Source organism: Vulpes vulpes, chromosome 7 (assembly GCF_048418805.1).
Source record: "Vulpes vulpes isolate BD-2025 chromosome 7, VulVul3, whole genome shotgun sequence".
Taxonomy (NCBI): Eukaryota; Metazoa; Chordata; class Mammalia; order Carnivora; family Canidae; genus Vulpes; species Vulpes vulpes.
In genome coordinates, this window is record NC_132786.1 from 78265413 (window position 1) to 78284465 (window position 19053).

Genomic DNA, 19053 nt, shown 5'->3' on the forward strand with positions numbered 1-19053 from the left:
TCTGCAAAATCTGTCAAAGTTTTATCATCCTTACTTCAAAATGGATCCTTAAACTTGATGAATGCTCTGTGATATTTCTATGCCATGTCCTTGGATTACTCATTAGTGTTCGAACTGTATAATTTTAACAATCCCCTATTTGAATTTTTCCATTTCTTGATCATAATGGATTTTTACTTATGCTCATAGTGCTTTTATATGCCTCTTCACTTTTCATTGTTCTAGGAACACAGCTTTAATCTTTTAAATTCTATTGCCTTTGAATTTACCTTGTACAGATTTAGATATCTATTATCTGTCCATAAATGGTTCAGAGGAAAAAGAAAACAAGGAATCCATTTAACCAATCATTATCCTCTGGCTCTTACCAACTTAAAATGGATAAATGCTTTGGCTTCAACAGACCTCTCCCAAAGACCAAAGAAAACACTTAACATCCTCTAAGTCTGGTGATTTTGACAGAGAAAGTCTAAATCAGAGCCTGTGGAATAAAGCCCGGGCATGTTCAATATCTGAATGCTATCAGGACAGATCTCTGAGGCATCCCTTTTGTGAGATATAATATTCTCAGAGGCTATGGTTTTTCTTTCTTAATGGGCAGCAGCCCCCTGTCCACTTGGCCCTGAACCATCCACCAGCCTGACTCTCTAAAGCTGAGGCTACACTTAGGATAGAGATGAATGTGGATTTTGCAGGAGATCTTGACAAAAATAGTTTTAGACTAATTTATAAGCAGTTAAATATAGTTATAAATTGAGAGAAAGAGAAAGAGAGAGGACAGCGATTTTTCCTCTAACTCATACCATTACTAAAGACAACCTCATTGGAGGAAGGATGACTCATTTTTAGCAAGACACCAATAACTTGCAGACCAATTGAGTTATCCCCCAGATACACAGGATGTTTGCTTCTTTTCTTAGTGTCTCTTTGTAAATCTCTTCCCATGAAGAATCACAGGGGAAGGTGGCAAGATGAAAACATGATGGTAAGAAAAGAACAATAGACAGAGGGCATCATTCCACCTTGATCGTACCTCCACAGCTACGCAGCCTGGGTCCTCAGTGCTCCCCAACGTGTGAAGTCAATGGGTCTGACTCATGTCTCTCATGTGCTAGGACAGTTCCATTATCAGGGGAAAAAATGGTTCCTTTTGCCTATTTTCTAATAATGCCTTTTTATAACCTTTCCAATCACAGAGTTATCTCATGTATTTGAAAGAACACTTTGGACACAATGCTTAAGTCTATATTTTTCCTACTGAAAGAAGAACCTTAAAAAAAAGGAAGAAGAAGAAGAACCTTAATTTTTCTAACCACCTGGGGATCATGACTGGAGGTTTGGAAAGTTTCTTAGGCAGAGGCTAGAGGGCAATCAGTTGAGGGCTATCAGCAGTCTATTTTGTGAGAAATTCACTCGCTGGCCAAGATATGAACTGCACCAGGTAATCCCCACAAGTCCACTCTGGCTCTCAGATTTCTTCTGCCACAGATATCATACTGCAAAGTTTTTATCTAAAATGTCTCACCCACACACCACCACCACCACCACTAGACACTTTGTGGAATTAGAAACCAACTGCATTTGCCAGACCAAACAGACAGGATTCAGTTTTCCAGTTGCAGACTAGTAGGCGGCCCTGTTAATTTCCTATTCCCTCTAAATTTCCTGAGATACATAGAGAACATAACATTGCCCCTTTTCTCCTGTCCATCCACTCTCTGTTAAGACCTCCTCATTTTCCCAGGGCTAAGGGTTTTGTGACATTTCACAGGGCTTCAGAGCCCCAACCAATATCACTACTACTCAAGTCTCCTTTGCCTAGTTTGCCAAGATGCTTGGCCAAGAGAGAATCCTCTGGGGGTGGCATCCCTTCCAAACTGCCAAAGTCTGCTTTCTGAGACTTTTTGGTCACAGCATACGAGATTTTTCAAGGCAAGTGCCTTGTTAGCACCTTCCTCCCTCTTTGGGAGATCTCAAAGCTCCCCCACTCCACCCCCAAAATTGCAAAGTAAATCCTCTTCAAAAGTAGCCTGAGAAACCAGTGAGAAACATCTCCTCACTTTGAGTGGGAAATCTCTATTCAGCTCCAAAGCTAAAAAAAATCTAATTATTTCAAAACAAGCTGCTGTTTCTCATGTTCTGATCCCAGAGCTCCCTCTCGTGACCTAATGGGGAACTGATTCAAGCAAGAACCGAAGGTTATTATTAGCACGCAAGGTTGTTGGTTTCAGGCAGTTCCCTAGAGCAGTGGTCCTCAAACCTCAATGGGCATCATCATTATATATAAAGTTATATCCAGTATGAGTGAAGGGCTACATTGTAGGCCAAGACCAAGCTAATTTCAAGCTAATTGAAATGAGTTTTTCAGAAAACTGAAATGCAGAACAAAGTTTGAGAATTTGTCTCAGAAAAAAAAAAAAAAAGATAAAGAAAAAAGAGACACCAAGCCAAATCCCCAAAATACCAAAATGTGAATTAAGATTAGTAGTTCCACAGGGCACCTCAGTGGCTCAGTGGTTGAGCATCTGCCTTCAGTTCAGGGCGTGATCCCAGGGTCCGGGGATCAAGTCCCACATCGGGCTCCCCATAGGGAGCCTGCTTCTCCCTCTGCCTGTGTCTCTGCCCCTCTCTCTGTGTCTCTCATTAACAAATAAATAAATCTTTTTAAAAAATTAGTAGTTCAAGAATTTTAATATGCATCACAATTGTATTGTGTTTTTTAAAATAATATTTTAAGTAATCTCTACCCTCAATGTGGGGCTCAAACTCACAACCCTGAGATCAAGATTCGCCAGCTCCACCAACTAACCCTCCAGGCACCCCAGAATTGCCTTGTACTTTAGAAAAGTATTCCTCTGCTCAACACTCAAGAGATTCTTTTGGTTTCAGGAAAGATCTAGAAATTAATTTTAATTTATAAAGTAGAAACCCTGAAGTATTGTGCCACAGGTGATCTTGAGAAACCCTAGCAAAGACAGCTAAGTTCTGTAAGTAGAACAAACTGCTAGAGGTCAAAGGAAAACTTACCTTTCCTCTCCTCACAAGGAAAAAAAAATCAAGTTTCTAAATGTTATCATTTCACATCATGAGACTATTTTTTTTATTACCTTGAAAACCAGAACCCACCTTGGGAAAGTGAGAGTGATATACTTTCAAAAGGACAGACCTCATCTTTAGTCATATTATCTGCATGAATCAGAGCCCTAGAGGAGGCTTTGGAAGCCATTCAGGGAGACTCCATGAAGCCAGACTCAGCCAGGTTAGCTGCTAAGTCTGAAAAAGGACATTGTAGGTGCTACCATAAATAGAAGAAGCATCTGAACACAAAGCTCTGTGGTGGGATAGTAGGGAATAATTAAAGAAACCCTAAACACACCTTCTCATAAACAAAGTGTGGTTTTCTGCCTTGACTCTAGCTTGGATGCTGGCACAGGGATTCTCCACCACATGATGCTCTTAAGCCTCAGGCTCCTTCTCTCTCTATCACTGAGGTCTATTACCTTTTATTATGTTCTCCCCTCATCATATACTTTTCTCACCTTGAAAAGGTGAAAAGAAAAAATTATTCCTAAATCTATGAGAATCAGAGAAACACAGTTGGTGAAAGGTAAATATTGGTGTACTTTTATGACCCAAAGTAAATCCACAGTATTGTTACCACTGCAAATATTTTTAAGATGCCCAAGTAGTTGACACAATGCTTAGACCACTGATTTCCAATACTGCTGTGACATAAGCAGTATAGCTTAAAATTTCTCAGGGGTTATCATGAAACTATCAAAAACAAACTAAGTCAATCATTTTATTTTTAAAAAAATATACACTTTTGAAAGCTTGATGGAGAAAAACTCGCAAGTCAAACTGTGATCCAAAGGTACCTTAACTCTACACAAAGATTACAAATAATCTACATACAGAACAATGAATAAGTGTAAAAAATGAAAATCAGCAGACATTTAAGTGTCACTCACACCAAGAAAGCAGTAGGTAAGTTGACAGTTTGTAGTCCACGAAATTGCTTATGTTCTCCTAGTGTTCCCACCCAAGTGGACTTTATTAGTCAGACTGAGACTGTGGAGAGCTGTTGCCTCAATGCCAGCAGGGTAAATGAACGGTATTATGTATTCAGCAGATCAGACTCTACTTTGGTGATTCTGGCACCATTCATCAGAACATGGAGGAGTTTGAAATGGAGCATGCAAATTATCTATCCAGGCCCCTTTGATCTTACAGAGAAAGAAACCATGATTCAGTGGATAGATTACTTCCATCTAGATCACCCAAGTAGTTCACTGTTGATGAAGAACTATAAGCCAGGTTATATATAACCCAGCTTTTAATGGAATTGGGTCTAAACAGAATGAATAAATATAAGGATATAAACACAATAATTATATAATACTTAAATAATTTTCAAGACAATTAGACACTCAGACAAACAGGATGAGAATATGTCATTGAGGAGACTGGGAAGTAATGAGATTGGCAAAGACCTATTCTTAAGAGATGCTCAGCACATCCCCACCACAAAAATCGACATATTCTGTTCTCTTTATGCTTTGCATTCATAGAGAGTATGTTTTAAAATAGTAAGATTCTGGAGAGTTTTGCTTCTTCACAATAAATACAAATGTGAAATAATCACATAGTAATAAGAATACCTGGGGACTGAAATCACTCCTGCTCCTGGCTTAGTAGGATTGCACCTCATTTTCACAGCAGTTGACCGGCCATTAACACAAGACGTTGTAGTTGTAGAAGACCTATTGCAGGGCAAATGTCATTTTACAGAACAGACGGGACACAAATCACAAAGACATAAATATCCTGTGTATAACTGTTCCCACACTCTATGCAACAATGAAAAAGAAAAATGTGTCCAAGTTCACTAATTTGGAATTTTAATGCAAACTGAGCTCATTTACTTTCACTGCCTAGGAAAAGTTAACTATTTTCTCAGATAAAGTGCTTAGATAATAGCTTACTATTATCAAAGTGTTTAGTCAAGTTACCATAATCATAATCAAAGTCATAATAAAAAAATTTTTTCAAAGAGAGATAAGTTATATCTACTTTTGCTGATGTTGAGATGTGTGAATTACAAATACTGCCTGGAAAAGGAAGTAGAGTCTATTATATATGTATATATAATATAATAATCTATTATATATATAATAATTTATATTAAAATATATGTATATAATATAGATAAAATATATAGAAAAACAGGAGCAGATAAAATAAAAACAGAAAAATATATATAATCAGAAAAAGATATATATTTATACATATCAGAACTTATGTAACACTTACAAAATAATTCACATTTCCTACTTTATACTAAGTTTTCTATTTAAGAACCAATCACTGAGTATCTATTAAGTATATGCTACTATGCTAGGCACCCTGAGGAGACATTGTTTTGACTAAAATTGTCAAGAGAAGCAACATCTTCACTTACTTATAAAAGAAATGCACATCTGGTATTTGGCTAGGGGGAACTGGGAACATATCTTCTTTTATATTAATATTTTGCAAAGTAGTTTCAACTGTCACTCCTAGATGACAATAAAAAGAAGCTATTAAGAAATATCGAAAAATTAGGTTTATTTAGTCTCTGTGTATCTGAATATAAACAGCTTTATTCTGATACTGTCATTTGACCAGAAACATTTTATTAAATCCTTGTATTCGTGGTAAGATGAGGAACCAATCCAAATTCTATAGAATGAAAAAGAGTCTACTCCCTAGCTTTGTAATTTTGCTTAAGTCATTTCACATCCCTGGGTCTTATGTCCTAATTCTATAAAATGCATGAAATAATTGAGATGATCTCTGAAGCCCCTTCCAGCTCTAACATTTCAACATCCTAACATTATTAAAATTCTCAGCTTCCGATGAGTTTTGTTGCACAAGCTAGGCTATTCTGTTAATACAGCTTTTCAATAAATACAGACATATATGAGAAAATAAAAATTCTTGTGCCCAATAATTTCCAGAAAGTAACTCCAAAGTTTGCTTAATCTAGAAGTCAGGCATTTTTCCCATCCCTTGGAGGCAAAATGACAGCAGAACCAAAATGCAAATGATAACAGCAACCTCTCCTTCTGATGGAGCATTCTGAGGCTGGGCACAAGCTTAGTAACTGACCTTGGTGCTGAAAATTAAAACTAAAATTAAAATTAAATTCCTCTGGGGTCAGTACAATTGGTCCTCAAATCTGCTATACATTAGAATCAAGAAACTTTTTAATTGTCATACTGTTATCTGTTCCATCACCATTCCAAAGTTTCTAATGAACTTGATCCCTAAAAACCACTAAGAGGTCATTCTTGAAACTTACCTATGCCTTCTAGTCCACAAAGATAAAAAGGACAGACAGGTAATAAAGCTCAGTACATTCACCTTTGTTAAGTGTTACCGGCTTACTTTCGATATGAGAAAAGATGATGAAAAGTGATGGTAGATATTATGATTTAGATTTATACAATATTTACTATTCTTTTGTTTATAAGTTTTGGTTTCTAAACTTACTTGCTTCTTAAGCTCCTAGAGAATTTGATGAAAAGTACAGACTCTCAAAAAAAAATCTTATCACATATGAGTTAATGCATAAATTCAGAAGATGCTTGCACTCACTTAGAATGATCAATAGATCTCAACTGTAGGGGCTTTTTAACCATGTTTCAAAGTGATGATTTAGAATTACCTGTGGCCTTCATCAGTTATGGCAAACACCAACACAATGACAAGTTATTAGTACTGTAATTTTAGAATAACTGCATGAATTGAATATAGAAACCAAATGAAGTTTACCTAGAAATGTATCTGCCAGAATGATGGACTGTGATGATAAGGCTGCTCGGAAACCCTTACTTTCAGAAGGAATAATAGTTGACTGGCATATATACGCTCCTACCAAATTCGTGTAATCATCTGACCCTGCCACCATTTCCTTTATTGTGAAGTCAGTTATATTGTTGGTACAGAGAGCCATCTTCTTCCCCTAGGAAAACAAAATCATAAAGAGGTTTCACAGAAGAGTCAGTCTCTACATTAGATCTCAAAGAGCTCGTGACTCTAATACAGCAGTGGCTGTTTCCTCACTGCAGAGATTCTGCTTTAATTGATATGGTGTGAGGCCCAGGCACTGGCATTTTTTAAAAAAGCTCTTGAGGAATTCCAGTGTTTAGCAAGGGTTGTGTGTCATTTAAGTTATAATGAATATAGAAAGTCAAGACTGCACTGCTCCTCCAACTACAAGCATCATTTGTGCTGGATGAAAGCCATCTAACTTAAGGAACTAAATGCTATCCATGAAACTTTCAATTCATAGGATAACAAAGCATTCAAAGAGACCAGATAACTCCTGGTGAAGGTGTTAATGTCAAAGAAAAATACTTGCTCTCCCTTCTCCTTTATTGGTCTATTGTGGCAGAAAGGTAATGTGAAGCCTGAAGAAGAAAACATAAAAGTCATATTGCAGCAAAATCCTAGGACACCATCTAAATTCTTAATAGTTGGTCACTGCAAGTGTCTTATTCACCTACTCATTTTCAATGATGTGTAACTATTCAACTACACAAGAAGTTGAAGGGAATATAGGAGTTTACTTTTTAAACCATTTAGTCAGTTAGATTATATAATTTATAAAAACTGGAAGACTGCATAAATATATGATAGTCCAACTGCTAACAACTATAGCTTTATAATTTATATGAAGGAATGTATAAAGGGAAAAACGAAGATGATTTTATTGGTCTTATATGTAGAGTGAGCACATATGGGCGCAAAGAAAAGAACAAGATTTATCTTTCTTAATGCATCCAGCAGTCCAAACTTACAAAATTTTCTCCCTCCACTAAGCCTTCTTATTGCAATACAGGTACAATATATTATTATTAAGTTTAAATTAAATTGTTGAAGCCAAGAAGAAAACAATGGAAAAGATCAGAGAGAAACTATTGAGGAAAGAAAGAGGAAAACAATAAAAGGAAAGGAATAAGAATAAAAAGGAAAGGAAGAGAAAGAGGACAGAAAAGATGAGGGGACAGAGGGAAGGCATAAGGACAAAAAAAAATGTAATACATAATGTAATACATAATACAAGAGAAAGAGGACAGAAAAGATGAGGGGACAGAGGGAAGGCATAAGGACAAAAAAAATGTAATACATAATGAATCTCATTCACTGCTCTACTCAGTATTAGCAGAATAGGTATTTAATATTTGTTTACTGAATGAATGAACTGAGTGCCTAACCAATTGAGCGTGTTAGATCACTTCCTGTAAAATCAGAACATGACAAATACTATACCATGTAAAATTTATAGATATTTTTGAATAAGAATGTCTGTGGTCATCAGATCTCTTTTTATTTCATTGGCACAGCATCTCATAATGAAGACCATTGTAAATATTGGAGTTAATATGGAAAGAAATATGGAGGAAATGCCTTATTACATTTTCAGCTTTGCTAATGGTGTATACACATACTTTCCAGCCCTAACCTCATAGATTTATAAAAATATTGGGCATATAGTCCTGTAACTCTTCCCATTACCAGCATTAATTAAGGTTCTGCTTCTTCCCACAGAAATATTAGATGTCATTATTAATTAGCAGACACCACCTGATCAGCTACATTTGTCCCCCGTTTACCTCTTTTTTTTTTTATTTTGGACAAACTTTCTCACAGAAGTATTTTCTTTTTAAAACAGAAAATGGACAATATTAAGAACAATAAAACTTTCTCAAACCAAAACTGCCTGACTAAAAATTGGTGGGATTGACAGCCTAAACCACTACAACAAAAATGAAAGATCCTTAAAGTACCTACACCCTAACTCCTAGCTCTGGGATTTAATTGGCTGGATAAGTACTTTATCCACCCACTTTCTGGGTAGAAAACCAGAAAAGGCTTGGCCCTGCTGGAGAATGCTAACATGCTAGGAAGCAACACAAGATTTAAGTAATCACAGCTCAGTTTCTGACATTTGATTGTTAGTTTCCAAAGGGATTTTATTGGGTCATCAACAGAGAAAATATCAACTCAATCAAAGCTGAAATACAGCTCCATCTCATTTTGACAGCCAGAACTCACCTCATGCCCACATAAACTAATATTGAAGAAATGGAAGTATTTGGTTCCTTTGGAGGTAAAGCTGGGTCCATTCATTAATGAGCCCACACTGCTGAGGTTGCTGAAGTCATAGTGCAAACTCTGATTTTCTTTTTCATGGTGGAAAAAGCAGTCACTATAGCAAACTGAGTGGTCCTTTGATTAAAGATAAAGAAATAAAAAAATATACAGCAGAAAAGAAAGTATTAGCCTTGATGAAAAATGTGTTTCAGAAAAGGTTATAGGCTTAAAAACTCGGTAATTTTGTCTTAGTTATATTTTATCACATAAATATAGAGAATTTCCAAACACTAACTAGATTTTCTGGGGCAGAGTTCAGAAAAATCAGCATTTTAAAAAAATAAGTAACTTATTCTAAGACCAGTTTCTTGTAGAAAGGTATTTTAATAAATAGCCAAAAGTCCCTGCTATGCCAGTTTCAACAGACAATAAAACCACTTTTTTCTTCACCCATAATATAGCAGCAATCTTTGTCCTTAAAATATTTTAAGATATACTTGCTGATCTCCATATATTCATATGTACAACATACAGAAGGAGTTCACTCACTCTACCTTAACAGAATATACAATAATCAATTTTAGTATATTTGGAAAGCATTCTTATTTGGGTGTTTTTCTTAATATGTTATGTCCCCAGGAACTAGGGCTTTCATGGCTCATATTAAGTGTTTAAGTGCTTAGTAACTGTAACAGGAGAGAAAACAAGAAAAAGAATGAAAAGGCAATTTCTAAATGGAACTAGCAACCTTGTAGTTCCTGGAGAAACATTAAAAGGATCTTGTGAGTTTCTTTGTTAAAGTGTGCTTTCCTAGGGATATCTGAAACAAATACTCACTTACCTGAGTGCTTCTACTCCCAGGCCCACATGGAATACAAGCCTCCTTGCCATAGACCTGATGTATGGACAGGTATGTGTCTGGTGGACACTCCTTGCACTGGTTGGTTTCTTTCTCAATGTAGTGGCCTGGGGGGCAGGGGACACACGATGAGCCCGACTGTTCAGAACCGAGGGCACAGGCACGGCATGAAGACGCCACCCCATCAACTGCATTAGTGGCAGTGATAGAATAAATCTTCACCATGTCATTGATGAACCGTCTATTCTAAAAAGAGAGCAAAAAGTAATGACCCCTGCCTTGAGACTTAGTTGTACAACCAGATTGTTTTGTGCTGATATCACCAAAATAACTAAGCAGAGTATTCCAGCCTAACAGCTTATAATCAATAACAGATTAATATTATTTCTTCTTAGTTCTTTTAAAAAACAAATCTTAACACTAAGAGCTAATTTCCATAGCAATGGAGTTCCAGGAGTTTAGCCACAATCACTAAGAGATCTGTGATAATTGGTACAAACTCAGGCATATTTTATGTTAGCAACGTAGCAAGTGGTAAAGCCTTGGATGAGGGATTAGTCTTGAAAGACCAGGACTCTGGTCCTTACCAAACACTAACTGTGATGCCATCACACCACCCCTTTGGGCCTTCTTCTCCCTTTCCAGGACTCTCTTTAACGTATGTACAGATATCTACTAAAAGGAAGCATAGTAGAGAGCAAAACCCTGGATCTTTCTATAATTTTCCTTCTTGTGACAATGAGTCAAGTAAGATCTAGTTTTCACCAGGCAGTGGGTACTACTTTATCAGTATAGAGCAGAGCTACCCTACTTAATGTTTTTTGTCTGGGTAAAGACAACAGGAAGATGAGGAAGCATTCCACAGCACATTCATGCCCCATGTGATCATAACCCAAACGCTCGTCAAGAACAATTAGAATCAAGTAACATCTGGGAATGGTTCCCCAATGAAAGCCTGAAGAGAAAAGAGAAAATGTTCTGCATTTGCCACCACAGCTCTAAGTGGTTTACCTCATTTTCACCTTGGCAAGGTCCTGTCTATGGAGATTCACAAAAATAACAGTCCTGCTACTATTGAAACATACAATGGAACTTATTTAGTGGAGGATTAAGGTCTACTCTAGTCGGGACAGTAAAAGAAAATAAATAATTCTGTGTGTTAACCCAATTGTGTGTATATACATGCTCTCCAGGTTATAAAAGGAGACATTGCCACAATTAAATAATAAATCAATACCAGTTAATGGCTCCAGGACAAATGTCAGATCATTCACAAAAAGAAGATGGTCACCAGCCTTCTCAAAGTCTTAGAAAGCTTTAAAAATGTGTTTTTAAATAACTACAAGATTAGATTTTCTCTCTCTTAAGCTTTCAGCAAATATATCTGTTTAGCATAAGAACAATCCAAAGACACATTGTGCTATTTCATCTCATAGATTATTACTCTCAAAAAACATATATACCATTTTTATACAAACCCACTCCATAACCAAATACTACTCAGGCATCAAAAAAATGAAATCTTGCCATTTGCAAGGACATCGATGGAACTAGAGGATATTATGCTAAGTGAAATAAGTCAATCAGAGAAAGGCAATTATCATATGATCTCACCCATATGTAGAATTTAAGAAACAAAACAGAGGATCATAGGGGAAGAGAGGAAAAAATAAAACAAGATGAAATCAGAGAGGGAGACAAGCCATACGAGACTCTTAATCATAAGAAACAAACTGGGTGTTGCTGGAAGGGTGGGGGAATGGGGTAACTGGGTGATGAACATTAAGGAGGTCACATGATGTAATGAGCACTGAGTATTATATAAGACTGATGAATCATTGAACTCTACCTCTACCAATAATACATTATATGTTAATTTAAGTAAAAATTTTAAAAAGACAAATCCACCCCATAACCAATAAATGATTGATCCCACGTTAATAAAACTAAGTCTTTTCCTCCAAGAGATTTGAGTGATCATTTTGTACAAATTTCCATTGGAAGCATCATCTTTGTATTAAAGAAAAAAAGTGCTTGGAACTTACATCTTGACCCTGATTCGTTCTCTGGAATGCCCATGTAAATGTAAATGTTGCATTCTTGAAGATGATGTGGGTATAAGCTTGTTTTTCTTTGGTTCCACCCCATGATTCCACCACATTGGTACTTTTTCTATTAATATCCTAATATATGGTAGAAAAATATAAACAAAAAAAGTACAAACTCAGTATTAATATATGTGTATACATTACAAATATGTGTCTTTACTTGGATCCCTGTAGGGTCAGTGAATATTTATCTGCAGAGCACGGAACCCTAGAACCCTCAAAACTTCCCTTCAAGTCTACACAAGCACTCACTAGCTTAGTAATTACAACTTTTCCACCGTACTGTCAATATAACCTGAAAGAGGTCTCAAATTAAAATAGGTTTAAGGATGTGTGTGTGTGTGTGTGCCTGTGTGCATGTGACCCTAGTTGAGGAAATACACACTTTGAAGGGAAAACATAATTCCTCAAACTTCTCACAGTAAACTTCTAGGATTCTCACAGAATAGCAAGGTTTTCCATGTGTGCCTTGAGAGATTCTGATAGGCAACTCTTGCACAGGAATTCTAAGTTCCTCCTGAATTATACTTGCAACTTCCCGGCTTCCCTAACTTAACATTAACATTACTCAGAATTTTATTTTAAGTCCATAGAATCTTCTTTTGCTTAAACCTGAATTCCAAAGGAATTTGTCTAATATTTTATTTCTGATTTCCTTAGCTAAATTTAAGATTTAGACTATCCTACAAATGTGTTACATTGCAACCAATACGCTGTCATTAATGTGATTAGAAAGCAAATAAACTAAGTCAACCAAATAATGTAATATGCATCTAACTAATTTGAAGTGAAAACCAAAGCTATCCTTGAATTTTCTAATTGGTGGTCCTTGCAGAAACCCTAACAGATGTCTTAGAAATTTGGATGGGCTTCTGTTACGTTATCTAGGATGTGGACAATATGGTGGTATGAGCTCAAGATATATTTATTTCTTTCTATGATATAAACATAGGAATCAAATATTATATAGTAATCAAATATGCTGTAAAGAGATGTGTCTTGAGTTCACACCACAGACCGGAATAACAGATTGTGCTTACCATACATTACAGAATTCCCCACATCACCAAATGACCAAACCACCAGACGTACCACTTCCTAAAAGAAGCTCATAATAGACAGACGGTGCTCTGTTAAACATCATCTTTCTAGATGTTTATTCCAATAATAAATGGAATGCATTGCATTACTGCAAATAATACCATCTTACCTTGGTAAAACATCTAAGATTGATTTACGAAAATAAATAACTGATCCTTACACTCAGGAGTGCCTGGTCAAGTGAGAGACAAAAGCAGCAATACAGTCACATAATTAAATCAGTTTTCTTAAAGAATTTTAGGAGCACAATGGTCAAAGTGGCTAATCTTACTTAAAGGATTAAGAGAATGCTTCCCAGAAAAGGTGAAGTTTGAGCAGCCCTTGAATTATAAGTAGGAGTTCACCAGACCAAAGAGCAAAAGGAAAAATGCCATTCTGGCTTAGAGTACCAAGGCATGAGAACTGAAGAATGGGGTGTTTCTCTAACAAATTCAGGGACTCTAAAGAGGTATGAGCAATATGGTAGACGTGGTAAACAGAAGCTAGGCAAAGAGTACAAAAAGCCATACTGATGCCATGCTAAGAAATTTTAGGTATATTCAGAGGCAACTGGTTCTCAAATCTTAGTTGATGTTAGAACCACACTCATGCCTGGCTAAAATACAGGTATCTCAGGCCTAGAGCTTCTTATGAAGACTAGAAGAGGGCTCAGGAATCTACATTTGTAACAAATTCTCAGATGGTGCTGGTCCAAGGAACAAACTTTAACAGCCACTGCTGTAGGCAGTAACAAGCCAGCAAGGGGAAGGAGGCAGATTTGCTGTGGATGCCTCCACTATTGTTTTTAGGTTTATAAAGATAATTTTGGTGGCAGCATATATGAGAGAGAATTTAGACAAAAAGAATACAAATAATGGGAGTGTGGACCTCAGCAATGACACAGAGTTTGAAAAAGAACCAACAGATTACAGAAACAAGGAGGCAGAGCTGGGAATTGATGATTTATTGGTTATTTGCGGTGTATTAAATGCATGGTTAAGATTATTCACAATTTTCTTTTACTATGACAAAGTCCTTTTTTTTGGAAGAAAATAGTCTGCCTTCCTTTAAGCTGGTAGTAATCACAAATAAATATTTAAATCTTCATTGAACTTGTATATCTGGAGGAAACTTAATAGATTGCTAACTACTAAAACACTATGGGGAAAAAGTAAAAACAATGTCTATGAAGTCACTACTTACAGTGCTAAAATCATAGGCAACAACCTTCTAATACCCACATGAGGTCTTAATAAATTTTGTATTGCTACTTTTCCCAAGCTAAGAGTTCAAATGCACAAGGCATCTAGAAAAAAATGGGCAAAATTATGACATGAACATGGTAAAGTCCTTTGTCCACATTTATGAAATTTAACAGTGAAGTCTTCTCTCTTCCCAGTGCCCTATCCCCCCATTATTTTCCATCCTCACTTATTAATATAGCTTCTTCCCTCCTGCTGGTTTGAACTACACAATGGTTATTAGAGGAGAATTTTCACTGTGCTGGTGACATATCTTTATGAAGCAGTTTTTACCAGACTGATAGTCACCCAAATCCCTTTGCTCAGACCTCCCCCATGAGGAACACAAGCTTTCCTTGTGGGCTGTACTGCACATTTCTTAATGACTTCTTTAGTTTTTTTTTTTAATTTTTTGAAGGACCTACAAATGGAAGAAAAATGGCATTTTTATCTCAACTTGCATGAATGAATGGACCCTTGAAAGAAAATGTTAAGCTTAGAAACCCACCTTTGAAAGCCCCTCCTTCACTTACCACCATGAAATACAGAACACAGTCAGCCGAACAGAGGGTCTCAAAGACAAATGTTATTCTTCCCAGTTCAGAACCCATGGCTCCAGTCATAGATGTTGGTGGTCTATTTGACAGATTAAAATTACAATACTTATAATATATCTAAATACAGTATTGAACAAAATTAAGTCACTTTTTCCATTAAGCAGAAAGCCATGCTCTCCTCTTCCCCTAATCAATGGCTCCCCACAGCCACAACTTCTTCCTTACTCAATCTCTGCATGCCCAGACCATCCTAGTAAGGAGTCTACACAATTATGGTAATATGCTTGAATCTCCTGCGGTAAATATTACCATCTATCCTAAAGCAAGAAAAATATGACTACTGGGAAACTTCAACATAGGAAACTGAAGCAAAAAGTGATTTAAAGAGTTGTAACATACTAGATTTCAGGTAAAATTGAGACAAACTACATTTATCAACCAAAAGATACTCCTCCAAACAACTTGGACAAAGACCTCTTCATTAAAAGCATACAAGAATCACAGTTATTATAATATTTGGATAGAGTTATTGTTAAAAACTTTCAAGCTTCATCTAAGTAATATATGACTAATAGTAACAGTTTCTCAATCACCAATTCTACAGATATTCTTAAATGTAGTACATTATCCTACAACAGCCTGTTATTTGGTAAGTCCATCACAACATAACCATATTTATGTAGGCAGTCCTACTTCATCTATTTCTATAGGGACACAGGCATGAGGATTCTAACAGAAAGGAATCAGAATTGGTTTTCCTTACTTAAATCCGGGGATATGCAAGTTTAAGATCAGGTAATCATTATCTGAACCTCCAGCCCCACTCTGGATATGATCTCCAGCCACCTCCCAACCTGGAAATGAGATAAGGCATCTTTATCAGTAAAAATCCCATTGCTCTTTAGGGTTAAAAAAAAAAAGGTATTAGTGTTTGTGTTCAAAGTTAGAAAAACTCCAAAATAATTCCCTATGTTTGTACTGCAGTTGCTAATTGCATGCAGAGGTAGACTCCTAATATCATAAAGGCATTCCATATGATTCCCCAGAAAGAGTCAAGAAATACATATTTTTGCACAGAAGTTATTTAATAGAAAAACTAACAACAGTTTTCTCAATTGGGCTTTTTCTTTAAACTACAACAGATGGTCTTTATCCATTCTAATAAATTAAGATGGAAAATCTTAGTCTTCAGGTAACCAAGGGAAACTAGAAATTTTAAATTACTTAATGAAGATTTAGAGTCCAGAGTTCTTTCCTATAGTTTGCTGTTCCCTAATTTACAACTCCTGTTCTGCATTCATTCACTTATTTATTAACTCAAGTGGCATTAACTGAGTGCCATGAATCATGATATGCTCTAAGGTTAGAAAGACAAGACTGGGTGTCCCCTCACTGAGGAGTCAGTAGAATATAACAGAGAGAAGCACATGCTAACAACTGTCAAGAGAATGGGGAGGCAGAGCTGCACATAGAAGGTGATGGGAACTCTGTTCCCTGCACAGAAACAATAAACATATCATAGACTGAAATGGTCACATTAAATGAAAAAGGACAAGTATCCCCCACATGCCATTATTTATGTGTTTTATATAAATATAAATATTTATATTTATTATTAAAATTTTGAAACTACAGAAAAATTAAATATGACAAGTATACTTACTTTTAATCCCATCACCCAGAATAAAACTACTGCTAACATTTTGAGGAGTTTCTTTTTACTAACTTTGGATAAAGAGGTTTTAACATCATTGAGGTCTTATTACTGACATTTTGTGTAATGGCCTTATATGTTAACACTATTGCATATGTATTTGTATGCATAAATACTTAAACATATTCATGACTTAATAGTTTATCATGTAGACAGATATAATTAATGCCCATAATTTGCTAGATCTCACTATTGGACTTCCCTCCTTTGACCACACATCCAGTTTAACCATTTGGATTATTTTTACCCTTTAGGTACTAAAAATGACACTGCAATAATAAATCTATTTTTTGTAAAGCTTTTCTATATTTTTTTAGAAAAGAATCCTGAAAGAATTATCAGGTAAAATAAAAATATGTTTAAACTGTTTTGTGCTATTATGGTGATTTGGAAAGCAATGTGTGTCAAGGAGGAATATTTATTAATGGTAAAACTAAATGAAAAGAAATGAAGCAATTCATACTTCCCTGAAACTTCCCACTTCCAAGTGATAGGCTCTTAACATTTCAATGTATTTCTTTTCAACTTTTTCTAGTGTACACTTTAGCATACCATAGATTTTTTTTAAAGATTTTATTTATTTATTCATAGAGACACAGAGAAAGAGAGAGGGGCAGAGGCACAGGCAGAGAGAGAAGCAGGCTCCATGCAGGGAGCCTGACGTGGGACTCGATCCAGGGTCCCCAGGATCAAACCCTGGGCTGCAGGCGGCACTAAGAAATAAAGGCATTCAAATTGGCAAAGAAGTCAAACTCTCTCTCCTCACAGATGACATGATACTGTACATAGAAAACCCAAAAGACTCCACCCCAAGATTGGTAGAACTCATAGAGCAATTTGGCAGTGCTGCAGGATACAAAATCAATGCCCAGAAATCAGTGGCATTTCTATACACTAACAATGAGACTGAAGAAAGAGAAATTAAGGAGTCAACCCCATTTACAATTGCACCCAAAAGCATAAGATATCTAGGAATAAACCTAACCAAAGAAGTAAAGGATCTATACCCTGAAAACTACAGAACACTTCTGAAAGTAATTGTGGAAGATGTAATGAAATGGAAAAACATTCCATGCTCATGGATTGGCAGAATTAATATTATGAAAATGTCTATGCTACCCAGAGCAATGTACATGTTCCATGCAATCCCTATCAAAATACCATGGACTTTCTTCACAGAGTTGAAACAAATAATCTTAAGATTTGTGTGGAATCAGAAAAGACACCAAATAGCCAGGGGAATATTGAAAAAGAAAACCAATGCCAAGGGCATCACAATGCCGGATTTCAAGTTGTACTACAAAGCTGTGATCAAGACAGTGTGATACTGGCACAAAAACAGACACATAGATCAATGGAACAGAATAGAGAACCCAGAAATAGACCCTCAACTCTATGGTCAACTAATATTTGACAAAGCAGGAAAGACTATCCAGTGGAAAAAGGACAGTCTCTTCAATAAATGGTGTTGAGAAAATCGGACAGCCACGTGCAGAAGAATGAAACTAGACTATTCTCTTATACCATACACAAAGATAAACTTAAAATGCTTGAAAGATCTAAATGTGAGACAAGATTCCATCAAAATCCTAGAGGAGAACACAGGCAACAACATTTTTGAATTGGCCACAGTAACTTCTTGCAAGATTCATCTATGAAGGCAAAGTAAACAAAAGCAAAAATGAACTATTGGGATTTAATCAAGATAAAAAGCTTCTACACAGCAAAAGAAACAGTCAACAAAACTAAAAGACAACCTATAGAATGGGAGAAGATATTTGCAAATGACATATCAGATAAAAGGCTAGTATCCAAAATCTATAAAGAGCTTATTAAACTCAACACCCAAGAAACCAAAAATCCAATCATGAAATGGGCAGAAGAAATGAACAGAAATTTCACCAAAGAAGACATAAACATGGCCAACAAGCACATGAGAAAATGCTCTGCATCACTTGTCATTGGAGAAAGACAAATCAAAACCACAATGAGATACCACCTCACATCAGTGAGAATGGTGAAAATTAACAAGACCGGAAACAACAAATGTTGGAGAGGATGTGGAGAAGGGGGAACCCTCCTGCACTGTTGGTAGGAATGTGAACTGATGCAGCCTCTCTGCAAAATCATGTGGAGGTTCAACTCAGCAAGGAGGTGCCTGCGACTCAGCAATTGCACCACTGGGTATTTATCCCAAAGATACAGATATGTTTAAATGCCAGGACACCTGTACCCCAATGTTCACAGCAGTAATGTCCGCAATAGCCAAACTGTGGAAGGTGCTTCAATGTCCTTCAAGAGATGAAGGGATAAAGAAGATGTGGTCTATATATACAATGGAATATTACTCAGC

General features: G+C 36.2%; 1 protein-coding gene across 1 annotated transcript in view; it reads right to left on the reverse strand.

The window, feature by feature from the left end:
* The window catches only part of ELAPOR2 (endosome-lysosome associated apoptosis and autophagy regulator family member 2), a 169346-nt gene that overhangs the window by 23384 nt on the left and 126909 nt on the right, over positions 1–19053 (reverse strand). The window contains exons 11-18 of the mRNA XM_072764165.1: positions 15750–15840; positions 14963–15065; positions 12046–12183; positions 9983–10246; positions 9103–9276; positions 6817–7006; positions 5462–5558; positions 4662–4763 (exon numbers count right to left, since the gene is read on the reverse strand). Coding sequence (XP_072620266.1) covers positions 4662–4763; positions 5462–5558; positions 6817–7006; positions 9103–9276; positions 9983–10246; positions 12046–12183; positions 14963–15065; positions 15750–15840 — 1159 coding nt within the window. The remainder of the gene's footprint in view (positions 1–4661; positions 4764–5461; positions 5559–6816; positions 7007–9102; positions 9277–9982; positions 10247–12045; positions 12184–14962; positions 15066–15749; positions 15841–19053) is intronic.